Raw genomic sequence first — 16,074 nt, 5'->3', positions numbered from 1 at the left:
AACTGTGTTCTAAAATGGTCTAGAAAGCCCTTTGTTTGTATCCTAACTGCTACATTGAAATACATGAAAGAGCACAGTAGCGTAGTGGTTGACATGCTTTACAGTACCAGTGACCCAGGTTCAGGTCCTGCCACTGCCTGTAAAGAGTTCATACATCCTCCCTGTGACCATGTGGGTTTTCACCTGGTGCTCCGGTTTCCACCCACAGTCCAAAGAGGTACCAGTTGGTAGGTTAATTACTCTTTGTAAATTGTCCCGTGATTAGGCTAGGCTCGAAGGGCTGGAAGAGATTATTTCACGTTGTATCTCAATAAATAAAAAAGAAAACTGTACAATCCACCCTGTCTCCTGCAAAAATGCTATCCCTTTCTCTCAATTCCTCCACCTCCACCGCATCTGCTCTCAGGATGAGGCCTTTCATTCTAGGATAAAGGACATGTCTTCCTTTTTTAAAGAAAGGGGCTTCCCTTCGTCCACTATCAACTCTGCCCTTCATCGCGTCTCCCGTATGTCACGCACCTCTGCCCTCACCCCATTCCCCCCGCCAGCCCACCAGGGATAGAGTCCCCCTGGTCCTCACCTATCACCCTACCAGCCTACAGATCCAACGTATAATCCTCCGTAACTTCCGCCACCTCCTACGGGATACCACCACCAGACACATCTTCCCCTCCCCCCCACTCTCGGCTTTCTGCAGGGATCGCTCCCTACGCAACTCCCTTGTCCATTCATCCCCCCCATCCCTCCCCACCGACCTCCCTCCAGGCGCTTATCCCTGCAAACGGAAGAAGTGCTACACTTGCCCCCACACTTCTTCCCTCACCACCATCCTAGGCCCCAGACAGTCCTTTCAGGTGAGGCACCACTTCACCTGCGAGTCAACTGGGGTGATATACTGTATCCGGTGCTCCTGATGTGGCCATTTATACATTGGGGAGACCCACTGCAGACTGGGAGACCGTTTCGCCGAACACCGGCGCTCAGTCCTCCAGCAGTGGCGGGATCTCCCTGTGGCCACACACTTCAATTCCACAGACCGCTCCCACTCCGACATGTCTGTCCATGGCCTCCTCTACCATCAAGATGAAGCCACGCAGGTCGATGGAGCAATACCTTATCTCCCACCTAGGTAGCCTCCTACCTGCTGGCATGAACATCCAACTCACTGACCTCCATTGATACCCCTGCCCCCCCTTACCCCATCCCTATCTATAATTTTAGTCTGGTTCTCTTTCTCTCTCTTTTTCCCCCCTCACTATAATCTCCTCCCAGCCCTACCTTTCTCTCTCTTTTATTTCCCATAATTCTCCACCTTCCCCCTAGCCTATTTCCCTCCAGCCTATCACTTCCCAACTCTCTACTTCATCCCTCCCCCCACTTCTTATCCCCCCTTGACCATCCCATGTTACTTCACTCCTGATGAAGGGTTTCGGCCCAAAACGTTGTCACTACCTCCTCCCATAGATGCTGTCTGGCCTGCTGAGTTCTGCCAGCATTTTGTGTTTTTAGGTACAAAAGCATTATTGAGGATGAGATGGGTGGTAAAATGCAAAATACCACACATGTTGGAAGCCTGAAATAAAAGCAGAGAATGCTGGAGAAACTCAGAAAGTCATCAAGCATTTATGGAAAAAGAGTTCATGTTCAGGTTGAAATGTAACATCTGTCTCAATCTGCTGAGTGTTCCCAGCATTTTCTATTTTTATTTGAGATGGACACTAACTGCTTTGTAATATATACTAGCACAAAAATGTCACACTTTCCTACCTTATAGCAATATCGGAGTGTCGGGGACGATACCCATCCTGACGGGCAGCTTCCAGTAACACTGGGCGTCGGAGTCACTGTCACTGAACCGGCCCCTGGGTCAAAAGAGGTTGCCAGGTTCTGCCTGCAGATATACTTGGCCCGGAAGCTGTGGCAGTCCTTCACCTCCCACAATCCAACAGAGTTCCCTGTGGCCAGCACCACGCAGCCACCTTTGTAACCTGAAACATAAGGCCAATTTCATCATCAATTAGGCTGCCAACCACAAAGCTGGAGGCAGGGATTTCTCACATTCAAGATCAGAATTATGTCACTATTTTAAATAAGGGTAGATTCAATGGTTTTCACATTTGTTAAGGAAGTTTATTCAGGTAACAGCGGGGTCATTCACGACAGTTAATAACCCAGTTATTGTTAAGAGTGCAGTCACTATCATCATTTGTCAAACATGACAGGCAAACTGTTTACAGCAAGGTTCCAAAAATGACAATCAGCAAATTTGCTGATCATTTATTTTATTGTGCTTTTAGCAGAGTGATAAATATTGGCCAGGTCACTAGGGAAGAATATTCCTGCTTATCTTTCAAGGACTGCATGAATCTTTTTAAATCTGCCCAGGCAGTTTAATGTCTCATGCAAAACATGGCTGGTCTGATGGAGTAACCCACAAATTTAGGTTGAGCTTTAATGCTCAGGTTTCTGGAACACCTGTCCCAGAGGTTAAAGAGCTACCATTAAGGCAGGACCATGACCACACTTGGAAGTACTACAACCATAGCCCTTGTTTGTTTTCTCTTCCAGAAGTCCCCGTATCAATCACTGCCTATGACAGCAGGTAAAGATTGCACCCTGCCTCAGTTCACACCGTTAACTGTGCAGAGATTTAGCTGGAGGTTTCACCAACCTCTGATATCCCGTCATTGCCCTTGGTTTGATGGCCCCTTACAGAACAACTGTTTGGAACTTCAGGAGATATAATCACAGGCACACAAGACTCTCTTACTCTGTGGCATTACACAGAGAGATACAAGAGATGGCAGATGCTGGAATCTTTAGCAACAATCCAACTGCTGGAAGAACTCAGCGTGTCGAGCAGGATCTGTGGGAGGAAAGCAGGTTTTGATGTTTCGTTTGAAACCCTGCATTAGGACTTTCCTCCCACAGATGCTACTTGACCCGTTGAGTTCTTCCAGCGTATTGTTTGCTGCTGTGACATAACACAAAGGTGAATGCTACCCAACATCCTCAAACACAAGCTTCTGATGTTTCTTCTTTGTTCCACATTCTATCCAGGAAAGGCTTGTCATAGGAGGAGCATTTGATGGCTCTGGGCCTGTATTCACTGCAGTTCAGAAATGCAGGGGTGGTAACTTCATGAAACATGATTTACAAAGATGTTGCCTGGATTGGGGAGCATGCCTTATGAGAATAGGTTGAGTGAACTTGGCCTTTACTCTTTGGAGTGACGGAGGATGAGAGGTGACCTGATAGAGGTGTATAAGATGATGAAGGGCATTGATCATGTGGATAGTCAGAGGCTTTATCCCAGGGCTGAAATGGCTAGCATGAGAGAGCATAGTTTTAACGTGCTTGGAAGTAGGTACAAGGGGGATGTCAGAGGTAAGTTTTTCACACAGAAAGTGGTGGGTGCGTGGAATGCACTGCCAGTGAAGGTGGTAGAGGCTGATACAATAGGGTCTTTTAAGAGACTCTTAGGTAGGTACATGGAGCTTAGAAAGATAGAGGGCTATGAGGAAGTAGGTTACATGTTCGGCACAACGTTGTGGGCTGAAGGGCCTGTAATGTGCTGTAGATTTTCTATGCTCTATTTTCTGTGTTCTCTGAAACCTATTGAATGTTGAAAGGCCTGAAAAGAGTGGACGTGGAGAGGATGTTTCCTATGATGGGGAAGTCTAGGACCAGAGAACACAGCCTTAAAATAGAGGGGCATCCTTTTAGAATGGAGATGAGGATGAATTTCTTTTGCCAGAGTGGTGAATTTGTGGAATTCATTGCCACAAGTGGCTCTAGAGGCCGAGTCATTGGGTATACTTAAGGCAGAAGTTGATACATTCTTGATTGGTCAGGGCATGAAGGTCTATGGGAGGAAGGCAGGAGATTGCAGCTGAGAGGAAACATGGATCAGGTGGTGAACCGGCAGAGCAGACTCGATGGGCCAAATGGCCAAATTCTGCTCTTATATCTTATGGTCTTGTACACATGGGTCTTGGTCCTAATAATCTACATATGTCCTCTTCACTAAAAATATTCAGTGGAAATATGTGAACGTGCATTACTTTGGGCAACGTACAAACGCTGAATTTTATGGGCAGACATTTTGACTTTTTACAGGCTTTTGTTCCAATCTGTGATATAAAAGTAGATTAATATATCAACATGCAAGAATGAATCAATCAGCCATATTGATCTACAAATAAAGATTGAGCATGAAAACTATGTCATACTCACGACATTATTCATTACTTTATATCATTTCTCACATATCAACCATTTGCCTTTTTGTAAGAGTTAGTTTTTTTTACACAAATAATAGCTTACAGCCACCTATCAACAACACTGAATTAGTTGCTTAGTCAGAGGTGAGAACAAAGCAAAAGGAGGACTAGCTGATCTAAACTAAAAACTGAAACCTGGATGAGGAAGATGAACCTGAATGCAACACAAAATCTGCAGCAAATCTAACCTTGTAACATGGAGGCACAGGAGACTACAGATCAGAGGTTCCCAGCCTGAGGTCCATGGATCCTTTGCTTTATGCTATTGTTCTATGGCACAAGAAGGTTGGGAACCCCTGTTACAGATGCTGGAATCTGGAGCAAATGACAAACTGCTGGAGAAACTCAGAAGGTTAGGCAGCATCTATGGAGGGAAATGGACAGGAAGTTCCTCAGACTGAGATCCTTCATCTGTATTGCCTCCTTTAAAAATGAGGGAAGAGCCTAATCTAGGCCCAGCGCATAGTGCAATTATGAAGAAAGCATGACATTGCCTCTACTTCTTAGGAAGTTTTCAAAGATTTGGCAAGACATCCAAAACTTTGACAAACTTCTACAGATGTGTGGTGGAGGGTACTGTTTACTGACTGGCCGCATCACAGCCTGATATGGAAACACCAATGTCTTTGAATGGGAAATCCTACAAAATATAGTGGATACGGCCCAGTCTATTACAAGTAAAGCCCTCCGTATCAATGAACACATCCACTCAGAGCATTGTTGCAGGAAAGCAGCATCCATTATCAGAGACCCCCAACACCCAAGTCATGCTCTCTTCCTGCTGCTGCCATCAGAAGAAGGTACAGAAGCCTGAGGACTTATACCAGCAGGTTCAGAAACAGTTAATACCCCTCAACCATTAGGCCCTTGAACCAAAGGAGGATAATTTCACTTGCCCCATCACTGTTATGTTCCCACAACCAATGAACTCACTTCCAAGGACTCTTTATCTCATGTTCTTGATATTTATTATTATTATTTTTCTTTTGTATTTGCACAGTTTGTTGTCTTTTGCACACTGGTTGAATGCCCAAGTTGGTGTGGTATTATTCTATGTAGTTATTGAATATGCCTGCAAGAAAATGAATCTCAGGGTAGTATGTAGTGACTTACATGTACTTTGATAATAAATTTACTTTGACCTTTGAATATTCTCTTTCAAAAGCAAGGACTTAATCTGCTTCCACCATTCCATGAGTAAGTAGATTCCAGATCATAAATGCTTGCTAAATGAGAAGTTATTCTCCTCCAATCGCTAACATGTTCACTTTAACTCCATGCTTCTTTACTGTTCCTTCATCAGAGCCAGTTTTTCTTTATTCACATTCTCTACACCTTTGCTGATGTGGAACACTTCCCAAATCATTTCCCAGCCTCCTCCAAGGAGGAAAATACCACCTTCTGTAGACTACTAATGACAGAGATCCCTTGTCCATAAGATAAAAAGACAATGGAGCAGGATTGGGCCATTCAGCCCATCAAATCTACTCCACCATTCCATCATGGCTGATCCAACATCCCTCTCAACCAGATTCTCCTGCCTTCTCCCATAACCTTTAATGCCTTGACTAAACAAGAACCTATCAACCTCCACATTAAATATACACAATGACTTAGCCTGCACAGCCAACTGTGGCAACAAATTCCACAGATTCACCATCCTTAGGCTAGAGAAACTCTTTCTCACCTTTGTTCTAAATAGACATCTCTCGATTGTCCATGGGTCAATAGCACCAGATCTACTCTAGCCCCTCTCTACAGTGTTTTCATCAAGGTGACCAATACTACTGTTACGTCCGTGGCCCCCTCCTTTTTGAGAATCGCAAGATCACTATTAAGTCAGTTCAGGAGACCCAGGAAATGAGAGAAAGACATGCAGAATCCACAAAGAGTTTGGAATGTGTCCTGGCCTCCGAGAGGCGGAACCATTGATAACGGCTATTGTCTCTTGGAGACGGGATTGTGTATTGCATACTGTACGATGCATCGAAGCCCCCAGGCAATGAACTGAGGTGGGGTTGGTGGAGGGATTGCATCATCCCAACCTGATTGACATCTGAGACCCTGTGAGTCAGGATAAAAGAGGGTCTGGGGAACAGCCCCTTCAGACGCACCAGAAGAAAAGCTAGAACTCCTGTAACAGCGTAACAGCGAAAGCCGGTGGAAACGACCCACGTGCGTCCTTTTCCATTTGCCTCAGAATTGGTGGGTCTTGCCACGGAAGAACGGCTTTAGCTAACACAAAGGAGCACTCAGCCCCCACCGACTCTTGAAGGACTGACATCATAAAAGGAATGGGCAAGTTTAAACTCTCTCTCTTGACTCCAACCAAAGGCTGCAGCCTACAGCTTGAATGAACTAAAATGACTTTTATATTTCCATCGGACAATACATTATCCCCTAGACAACGATAGAGCTATTTCTTATTGATTATTATTATACCCGCGCTTTTAGATTTAGTATTGACGACGTATATTATTTGTATGGTTGCATTGATATTATTTTTGTGCATTTTTATCAATAAATACTGTTAAAAATAGTACCATCAGACTTCAACGGACCTCTCTATCTTTGCTGGTAAGTGACCCAGTTACGGGGTACGTAACACTACCTACATTCTAGTTGTGGTTGAACCAGTATTTTACACAATATCAAAACACCCTCCTTTTATTTATTTTCTGTTCATCTTCTTATAAGGCTCAGGATCCCAAAGGCTCTATTTAATGGGTTTCTCAAACTAACCTCAGCATACAGTATACCCAGATCTCTCTTTCAGGCACCTCTTCAGGCTTTTCCCAATCATCCTAATTATCACTTCACACTTCTGTGTTAACTTTACCTGCTATGTCCACTTATCTTCCTGGCTGTCTACATCCTCTTGAACCTTATTAACATTCTGCTCAAAATTTACCTTAATTCCAAGTTTGGAATTTTAAGATGCTTGCACACTACAGTCCAAATATTAACACATTTCAATAAAGAGCAGTGCTTCTAGGACCAACCCTTGGACAATACCTTCAACTAGACCGAAATCAGAAACTCTTCACCACAACCAGTTTCCCATCCCAAGCAATACCCTGAGCACTGGATGAAATGGACAGTTGACCTGAAACATCAACTGTCCATTTCACTTCATAGACGCTGCTTGACCTGCTGAGTTCCTCCAGTGTTTTGTGTGTTGCTCCAGATTCCAATATCCTCCTGAGCCCATTTATGTATCCGTGTTGACACCACCGCTTTTAATCTACATGAATTTATTTATACTGGAACTTTAGTCCCAAATGCCCAATCCCTCTTTCACAAACAAACAGTACGAGGTACCAACTTCCTAGTCTAAACAGATGGAGCATTTTTTGCATCTTGTATTTCTGGAAGTACAGGGCCAAAAAAATAAACGAACACAGAGATCCCAATATTTGAGAGAATAGCAGATTTTCTATGTATTCACATGGTAGGGAGCCACTTTTTTACTTCTTGATAGTGTTGTATGAATTTTTACCAATACATGGATAAACACTAGGCTTGTGGCCTCAATTCACTTCCTCAATTACTGGCAAGAAGCAGTAAGAATGAATCCTTGCAATGTAACAAGAAGGCAAACAACACTCACCATTAAACATATTTGTGGTTTAAATGGTCTCTATACTGAACTACACCCATCACTCTGTAGATCACAATAGACAAGCAAAATGTAACATCGATTAGATCGTAAATTGCTTTCAGCTGGTGGCTGGATACAAGAATGGCCTTTTATCATTTGTGGACTTTTCTGTGTCATTAAGCGTAAAGTTTTAATGTTCCCTAATAAGAACCTTATCTGAGCTTGCTGTAATTTGCTGTAAATAGAATCACTCTGCCAGAAAACATTTTGCTGTTCAGCAGAGTTTCCATGAGCTGATGACTGAATCAACACTTCTACTGCTCCACCATTCATCTGTTTAAACTCTCATCTCCACTAGCAAATCAGCTGGTTGATCAGGCAGCAGACTGATCCAGAAGCTTAAAGAGTTCAGTCTTGGGTCCATGTTAAAGTCAGTAGGGTTATCTGTGGAGGGGGGTGGTTGGGCAAGAGAGTACAACTCCTCACCCTCTGAGTTAGGGAGGAGGAAAACAGCCAGTGCACCACATCTCCCTACATATTGAATGGCAAAAGAGAAGTCATGGACATGATGGGCTGAAAGGGCTTTTTCTGCTCTGTTGAGCTTGATTTTATGACTATTTCCAGAGCCATGCTCAGAGCCCACTGATCAGCAGACACAATCCTCAGTACTCAATACTAAAAGAGTCTTCATCCCTAGCACGCCCATAAAAATCACTCCGTTATTTGAAATGCTGAGGCCTGGAAACTGGACTAATGCTTAATGGTAGCTGTTAGGCAGAACACTTGTGCCAAGTGATGGAATTGAACAATATGTAGGAATCAGCCCATTGCATCTATGCCATCTCATTGGTGGGAACAGCCCATCAGTCCTACTGCCCTGCTCTTTATTCAAGAATCTAGATCATTCCATTTGTTTCCTTCAATGTACATCCAGTACAATAGGAATGGACTCTTGACCTCACACTCTGCCACATTGTGTCTTGCATCTTATTGTTTGCCAGCACTGCACTTTCTCTGTAACTGGAACAATTTATTCTGCACCTGGTTATTGCTTTTCCTTTATAATTTCTTAATAAAACCATAAGGCTATAGACCATAAGATATAGGAGCAGAATTAGGCCATTTGGCCTATCAAGTCTGCTCTGCTATTTCATCATGGCTGATCCGATTTTCCTCTCAGCCCCAATATCCTGCTTCCCCCCACCCACCATCCCATATCCCCTCATGCCATGACCAATCAAGAACCTATCAACCTCTGCCTTGTTTGCTTCCACAGCTGCCTGTGGCAAAGAATTCCACAGATTCACTACTCTCTGACTGAAGAAATTCTTCCTCATCTTCCCTCTAGTCTGAGGCTGTGTCCTCTGGTCTTAGACCACCTCCCCCCACCATAGGAACCATCCTCTCCACATCCACTCTATCAAGGCCTTTCACCATTCAATGTTTCAATTAGAGCACCCCTCATTCTTCTGAATTCCAGTGAATACAGGCCCAGAGCCACCAAATGCTCTCCTTATGACAAGCCATTCAATCCTGGAATCATTTTTGTGAACTTCCTTTGAACCCTCTCTAGTTTCAGCACATCCTTTCTAAGATAAAGGGCCCAAAACTGCTCACAATACTCCAAGTGAGGCCTCACCAGTGCCTTATAAAGTCTCAACATTACATCCTTGCTCTTACATTAACTCTAGTCCTCTTGAAGTGAATGCTAACATCAAATTTGACTTCCTCACCACAGACTCAACCTGCAAATTAACTTTTAGGGGGTCCTGCACAAGGACTCCCAAGTCCCCATGAACTTCAGCTCTTTGTATTTTCTCTCCATTTAGAAAATAGTCAACCCCTTTCATTTCTTCTACCAAAGTGCATGACCATACACTTCCCGATACTGTATCCCATCTGCCACCTCTTCGCCCATAGTCCTACTCTGTCTCAGTCCATCTGTAGCCTCTCTTCTTCTACAAAACTACCTGCCCCTCCAGCTATCTTCATATCATCTGCAATCTCTGCAACAAAGCCATTAATTTCATCATCCAAGTTATTGATGTACAATGTAAAAAGAATCGGTCTCAACACAGACCCCTGTGGAACATCACTGGTCACCAGAAGCCAATCAGAGAAGCCTCCCTTTGTTTCTACTCTTTGCCTCCTGCCAATCAGTCACTGCTTTATCCATGCTAGAATTTTTCCTGTAATACCACAAGCTCGTAGCTTGTTAAGCAGCCTCATGTGTGGCAAATTGTCAAAGGCTTTCTGAAAATCCAAGTACACAACATCAACTGATTCTCCTTTGTCTATCCTGCTTGCTATTTCCTCAAACAATTCCAAGAGATATGTCAGGCAAGATTTTCCCTTGAGGAAACCATGATGACTCCAACTTATTTTAACATGCGCCTCCAAGTACCGTGAGACCCCATTCTTAACAATGGATACCAATATCTCCCCAACCTCTTGATGTCAGACTAACTGGCATATAGTTTCAATTTTTCTGCCTCTCTCTCTTCTTGAAGAGTGGAATGACATTTGAAATTTTCCAGTCTTCTGGAACCATTCCAGAAAGATCATTACTAATGCCTCCACGATCTCTTCAGCTACTACTTTCAGAACCCTGGGGTGTACACCAAGTGACTTATCTACCTTCAGACCTTTCAGTTTCCCGAGAATCTTCTCCCTAGTAATAGTAGCTTCACATAGTTAATGATCCCTCACGTGGAACTTCCACCGTACTGCTAGTATCCTCCATTGTGAAGACTGATGCAAAATACTTGTTCAGTTCGTCTGCCATTTCCTTATCCCCCATTACGACCTCTCCAGCATCATTTTCCAGTGGTCCAATATCTACTCTTGCCTCTCTTATACACTTTATATATTTTAAGAAACTTTTGGTGTCCTGTTTAATATTATTGCCCAGCTTACTTTCGTATTCATCTTTACCTTCTTAATAACTTTTTAGTTGCCCTCTGCTGGTTTTTAAAAGCTTCCCAATCCTCCAAATTCCCACTAATTTTTGCTCCATTTTATGCCCTTTCTTTGCCTTTTATGTTGGCTTTGTCTTCTTTTGTTAGCCATGGTCGTGTCATCTTTCCTTTAGAATACTTCTTTCTCTTTGGGGTGTATATATTCTGTGCCTTCTGAATTGCTCCCAGAAATTCCAGCCATTGCTGCTCTGCCATCATCCCTGCCAGTGTTCTTTTCCAATCAATTCTGGCCAGCTCCCCTCTCATGCCTCTGTAATTCCCTTTACTCCACTGTAATACTGATACCTCTGACTTCAGCTTCTCCTACTCAAATCTCAGGGTGAATTTGATTATATTATGATCACTTATCCCCAAGGGTTCTTTTATCTTATGGTCTCTAATCAATTCTGGTTCATTGCATAACATCCAATCCAGAACAGGTTGTGGGGTCAACCATGAGCTGCTCTAAAGAACCATCTTGTAGGCATTCTAGAAACTCCCCCGTTGGAATCCAGCACCAACCTGAGTTTCCCAATCTACCTGCATATTGAAATCCCCCATGATTATCACAACATTGCCCTTTGGGCATGCATTTTCTATCTCCCATTGTAATTTGTACACCACATGCATACCACTGTTTGAGGGTATGTATACAATTCCCATCAGGGTCTTTTTACCCTTGTAGTTCCTTAGCTCTATCCACAATGACCCAACACCTTCTGACCCTATGTCACCTCTTTCTAATGATTTGATTTCATTTTTTATCAACAGACCCGCTCCACCCTCTCTGCCTACTTGCCTGTCCCTCTGATACAGTGTGTATCCTTGGATATTAAGCTCCTTGCTATAATCTTCTTTCAGCCATAATTCAGTGATGCCTACAACTTCCTACCTCAGCCTCCCGAATGATCCGGAGTTCATCCAGTTTCAGCTCCAACACCTTAACATGGATTGTTAGAAGCTGCAGCTGGATGCACTTCTCATAGTAACAGTTGTCAGGGACACTGGAGGTCCCCCTGCCTTCCCACATCCCACAAGCGGAGCATTCAACAATCTATACTGTCCTAGCTGAGCAGATATAAAGAAAGGAAGGAAGGAAAAAGTAATTAACCTCATGCTTTTCTTTGCTTTCTCTAAGTGAAGCCTTGAAGAGCTAAAGCCTCAAGTTCACCACTATGACTCTGTCCACTCTGACAATGGCCACTGCGTTTGCCCCGCCTTCCTTTAATTTGCTCTTGTTAATCAATCCCAGATGCAGACTGGTTGCTGGTCAAAGCTCTATTATGGCGCCATAAACCGTTTGCTCTGCCTTTTTCTACTCTTGCAGTAGACCTGATTGGAATCCTCTCCTCTCAATCTGCTGATGTCCAGATTGGTTGCTGGTCAAAGCTCTATTAATGAACTGATCTGACTATATCATCTGTATGGATGTCATGCAAAACAAAGTTTTTGACCGTAACTGTACATGTGACATTAACAAACCAATTACTATGTGGGGCAGCTGCAGAATTAAAGCTCATGTCCAAGACACTGATTCACTAAGGAGGTCTTTTTAAAGGCAAAACTCTGCTTATTCTATTGGTGGCATGGATCAGTAACTCTCTGATAGCACACTGTCTACCTGTTTGGAATTCCTGATATTTCAGGGCATTGCCCACTGGATGCTGATTTCCTTGCTCCCTCTTGTTCATTGTTCCTACCCTCTCTTTCCACTCACTGGGGCCCAGGTTTCTGAGCTCACTTGTATTTCCCTGGGCGAAGGTTCCCACACCCTCTTCCACTTTCCGGGCCATACACTTCCTTCAGCTCACTGGTGCGCATTCCATCTTACTGCCCTCCCTGGGAAAGGGAGCACTGGGGTCTTGCTGCCCAAGTTCCCTGGTTTTGTTCCCTATGCTCTCTTCAAACTTACTGAATCACTGGAGCACTTCAAAGTTCAAACTTATTATCTGAATAAGTATGTTCATCTTCTTGCAGGCAGTCACAAAACAATGAAACACAAAGGAGTTGATGAAAAACCCCACACCCTGCAAAGACAATCAAACATCCAATGTGCGAAAAAAGAACAGATTGTGCAAACAATAAATAACAAACAGAACATGAAATGCAGAGCTCCTGAAAGTGAGTGTTCAGCACTGCAGCCAGAATAATTTATTATTCTGCTGTGTTGACATCTAAAGGAAGTTGGAGGATTAATAGAATAACGTACAATAAACCAGAGATACATCCAGCCTAGCACTACCACAGTCCTAAGTGTGCCAGTGAACTGGTAGACCTGAAAGTCCTAGCTCAGATTCAGAACCCACTCACACCCCACCCCTCAACCCCTGCATTTTAAGAATTTTAATTGTAATAATTTGTGAAATAAAAGATACCAATAAAAGTAATAAAGAAGCTGCTACACTACTGTCCAACCTCATGGTTATTTTTTATTGTATGTATGTGCTTATGTGGCTCCAATTTGGTGAGCTCTAAACCAGTTTGGCACACCATTCAATTTTCTCCAGCCATGATGAAAAGAACCAGCATTTTCTGAGGGCAGAAAGGAATGGGCAAGAAATGCCAGACTCACAAATCACATTCAAAATCTCAGGTCAGGGGAGAAACAAAAGCTTTTAAATGTACCTTGGCTGGTTTTGATGAACAGGGTCAGACATAAAGCCAATGACGTGAGCCAAACCCGAGTGAAACGTCAGCATGAGGGCAGAGCTGTACTCACGGCGCAGCTGAACTTTTTAACTTGCCTAGGTTTTACTGCTTTGCACAGTGCAGAACAAAGCCACAATGTAAAAGAGCTGCAAAGTCTGAAATCTACAGCAGTTAAGACTGAAACATTAGCCAGAGTGATTAAATAGACAGCCATCCATTCACACTGCACATTCATTTCCTTGTTTTGGTTCTTAATATCATTTCCAGATGTGCTATATATCACTGTGCAGCCAAAAAGCCAGCTAGCTCAAATGCACTTCTTTCTGTTCACGGAATATCACAGGAGACTCTAAGTACTTAGTGTCTCTCTGCACAAATTTTACTGTCCTCTTTCTCCTTAAGTTAACAGAAGTTTGTGTTGGTGTTCTCTCATTTAACCAAATGATAAACAACAGCTCATTCTCATTGCATTCAACTTCTGTCAGAAATCTGTACCTTCAGAGCCAAGAGGTAATGTTACAGCTATATTGGACCATGGTCAGACTCCACTTGGAGTACTGTGCTCAGTTCTGGTCACCTCTCTACAGGAAGGATGTGGAAACCATAGAAAGGGTGCAGAGGAGATTCACAAGGATGTTGCCTGGATTGGGGAGCATGCCTTATGAGAATAGGTTGAGTGAACTTGGCCTTTTCTCCTTGGAGTGACGGAGGATGAGAGGTGACCTGATAGAGGTGTATAAGATGATGAGAGGCATTGATCATGTGGATAGTCAGAGGTTTTTTTCCAGGACTGAAATGGCTAACACAAGAGGACACAGGTTTAAGGTGCTTGGAAGAAGGTACAGAGGAGATGTCAGGGGGTAAGTTTTTTACTCAGAGAGTGGTGAATGCGTGGAATGGGCTGCCGGCGGCGGTGGTGGAGGCGAATACGATAGGGTCTTTTAAGAGACTCTTGGATAGGTATATGGAGCTTAGAAAAATAGAGGGCTATGGGTAACCCTAGGTAATTTCTAAAGTAAGGACATGTTCGGCACAGCATTGTGGGCCGAAGGGCCTGTATTGTGCTGTAGGTTTTCTATGTTTCATGCCCTATACCTGACCGAAGAGGACACACTCTCAAAGAACAAAAACTAATTGAGAAAATAGCCAGGATTCCCTTTGCTTAATTGGGACACTGTGTTGCTTAATTGGGACAGGAGACTGCTGCCGAACAATTTCTAACTAGTGCCAGTCCATGTGCATGGTGTGGCTGTTAGACCGTGCTTAGAGTGAACAGTTTTTAATTAGTGTCACTTGCATATATTTGTATTCAAAATGGAATGATTTTGGTCACTGATAATTGGTAAGACAATTCAGAACTGTTTTGCTCACTGGACTTTAAAGCATTCAGGCTGAAATGTGGATAAACAGTGTTGTGCTGTTACCTGGCTGGTTTCGATTCCAGTTGGTATAGGAGACAGCATCGCCTCCTATCCACTGAAAGGCCCCTGGGTGGTTGGCATCCTGTAGACTCGTCCAGAAGTTACCAGAGCGACCAAGAATGAGGCTGATGATAAATGACTGTTCAAATCTAACAGGGGAAACAAAGAAAACCAGGACAATTAAAAACCTATATTTAAAACTGGGGAGTTAGACAGCTTTGGAAGACCAGGAAGGGGGTCTCATCAAATTTGTTATTCTCTGGATGCCTAAACTGTCCTAACCAAATGTCTCAGTCTCCATCAGCTGCAGTATCCTACTACAGGACCCCCACACTCTGCAAACACCAACTCTCAACCAGTAAGGACAGTGGGAGGGTGAGGGTAGGTATGGGAGATTGGAAAATATTAAAGCCAACAGAGGTGGGAGTCTCAGGTTTGAAGCATCCATTCCCCTACTCTGTTACCTAAACCGCCCAAAGGGTCACCCATCTCATGACCTGTATTTCTTTGTCTGACACAGCTTCATTTTTTACCAAGACCCACCATAGCCTTCCCCCTTCCATTCTCGAGCCTCCTACAACCAAGATCTTGGCATTGCTCTGATTATGACCTCCAAGTCATTGTTGAATTTCAATGCGTCGTAAACTACAGACGTGACCTCAACTGTTTGAGCCTTGATTTTTTAAATTCCTTACTATAAAGCCTTCTACCCCACTGCTTCCCCTTCTGCATCTTACAAGTATTGGTTACGTCTTTTGTGTTACTGACAGTTTATTTGGTGACACTCCTGAGACGCATCTTCTTATAGTTAATAGACTAAAGACGTGATGTGTGCAAGCTAATGAGCTACTGATGGAGTGTTTGATTCTGACAATGAAGACTCAATTAATGCTTCAAGGGGCACATTCATTCATTTCCTCCTACTTACAAGGTCAAGTGGAAGTTACTTTAATATTTATAGTATTGAGTCTGGTCTGTGTAGTTGCTTGCCTGGGCCAGATGTGGAGGATCTATGCTTCACTGCGGCATTTTCCACAATGAATAAACTTGAGGCCCTGACAGTTTCCAGCAAGACAGAAAGTATTCAGAACAAAACAGATCCCTATTTTTGGGCACCAGGGAAGAAGACCTTTCAGTATAAGGCATTAATTGCACTGGTAATT

General features: G+C 43.4%; 1 protein-coding gene across 1 annotated transcript in view; it reads right to left on the bottom strand.

The window, feature by feature from the left end:
• The window catches only part of mrc2 (mannose receptor, C-type 2), a 228,112-nt gene that overhangs the window by 101,449 nt on the left and 110,589 nt on the right, over nucleotides 1–16,074 (bottom strand). Inside the window, exons 11-12 of the mRNA XM_073070731.1 lie at nucleotides 14,915–15,060; nucleotides 1,768–1,988 (exon numbers count right to left, since the gene is read on the bottom strand). Of these exons, the coding sequence (XP_072926832.1) occupies nucleotides 1,768–1,988; nucleotides 14,915–15,060 (367 nt within the window). The remainder of the gene's footprint in view (nucleotides 1–1,767; nucleotides 1,989–14,914; nucleotides 15,061–16,074) is intronic.

Source organism: Hemitrygon akajei, chromosome 18 (assembly GCF_048418815.1).
Source record: "Hemitrygon akajei chromosome 18, sHemAka1.3, whole genome shotgun sequence".
NCBI lineage: Eukaryota > Metazoa > Chordata > Chondrichthyes > Myliobatiformes > Dasyatidae > Hemitrygon > Hemitrygon akajei.
Note: the sequence above shows the minus strand (reverse complement) of the source record. Positions and strands in the feature narration are given on the sequence as shown.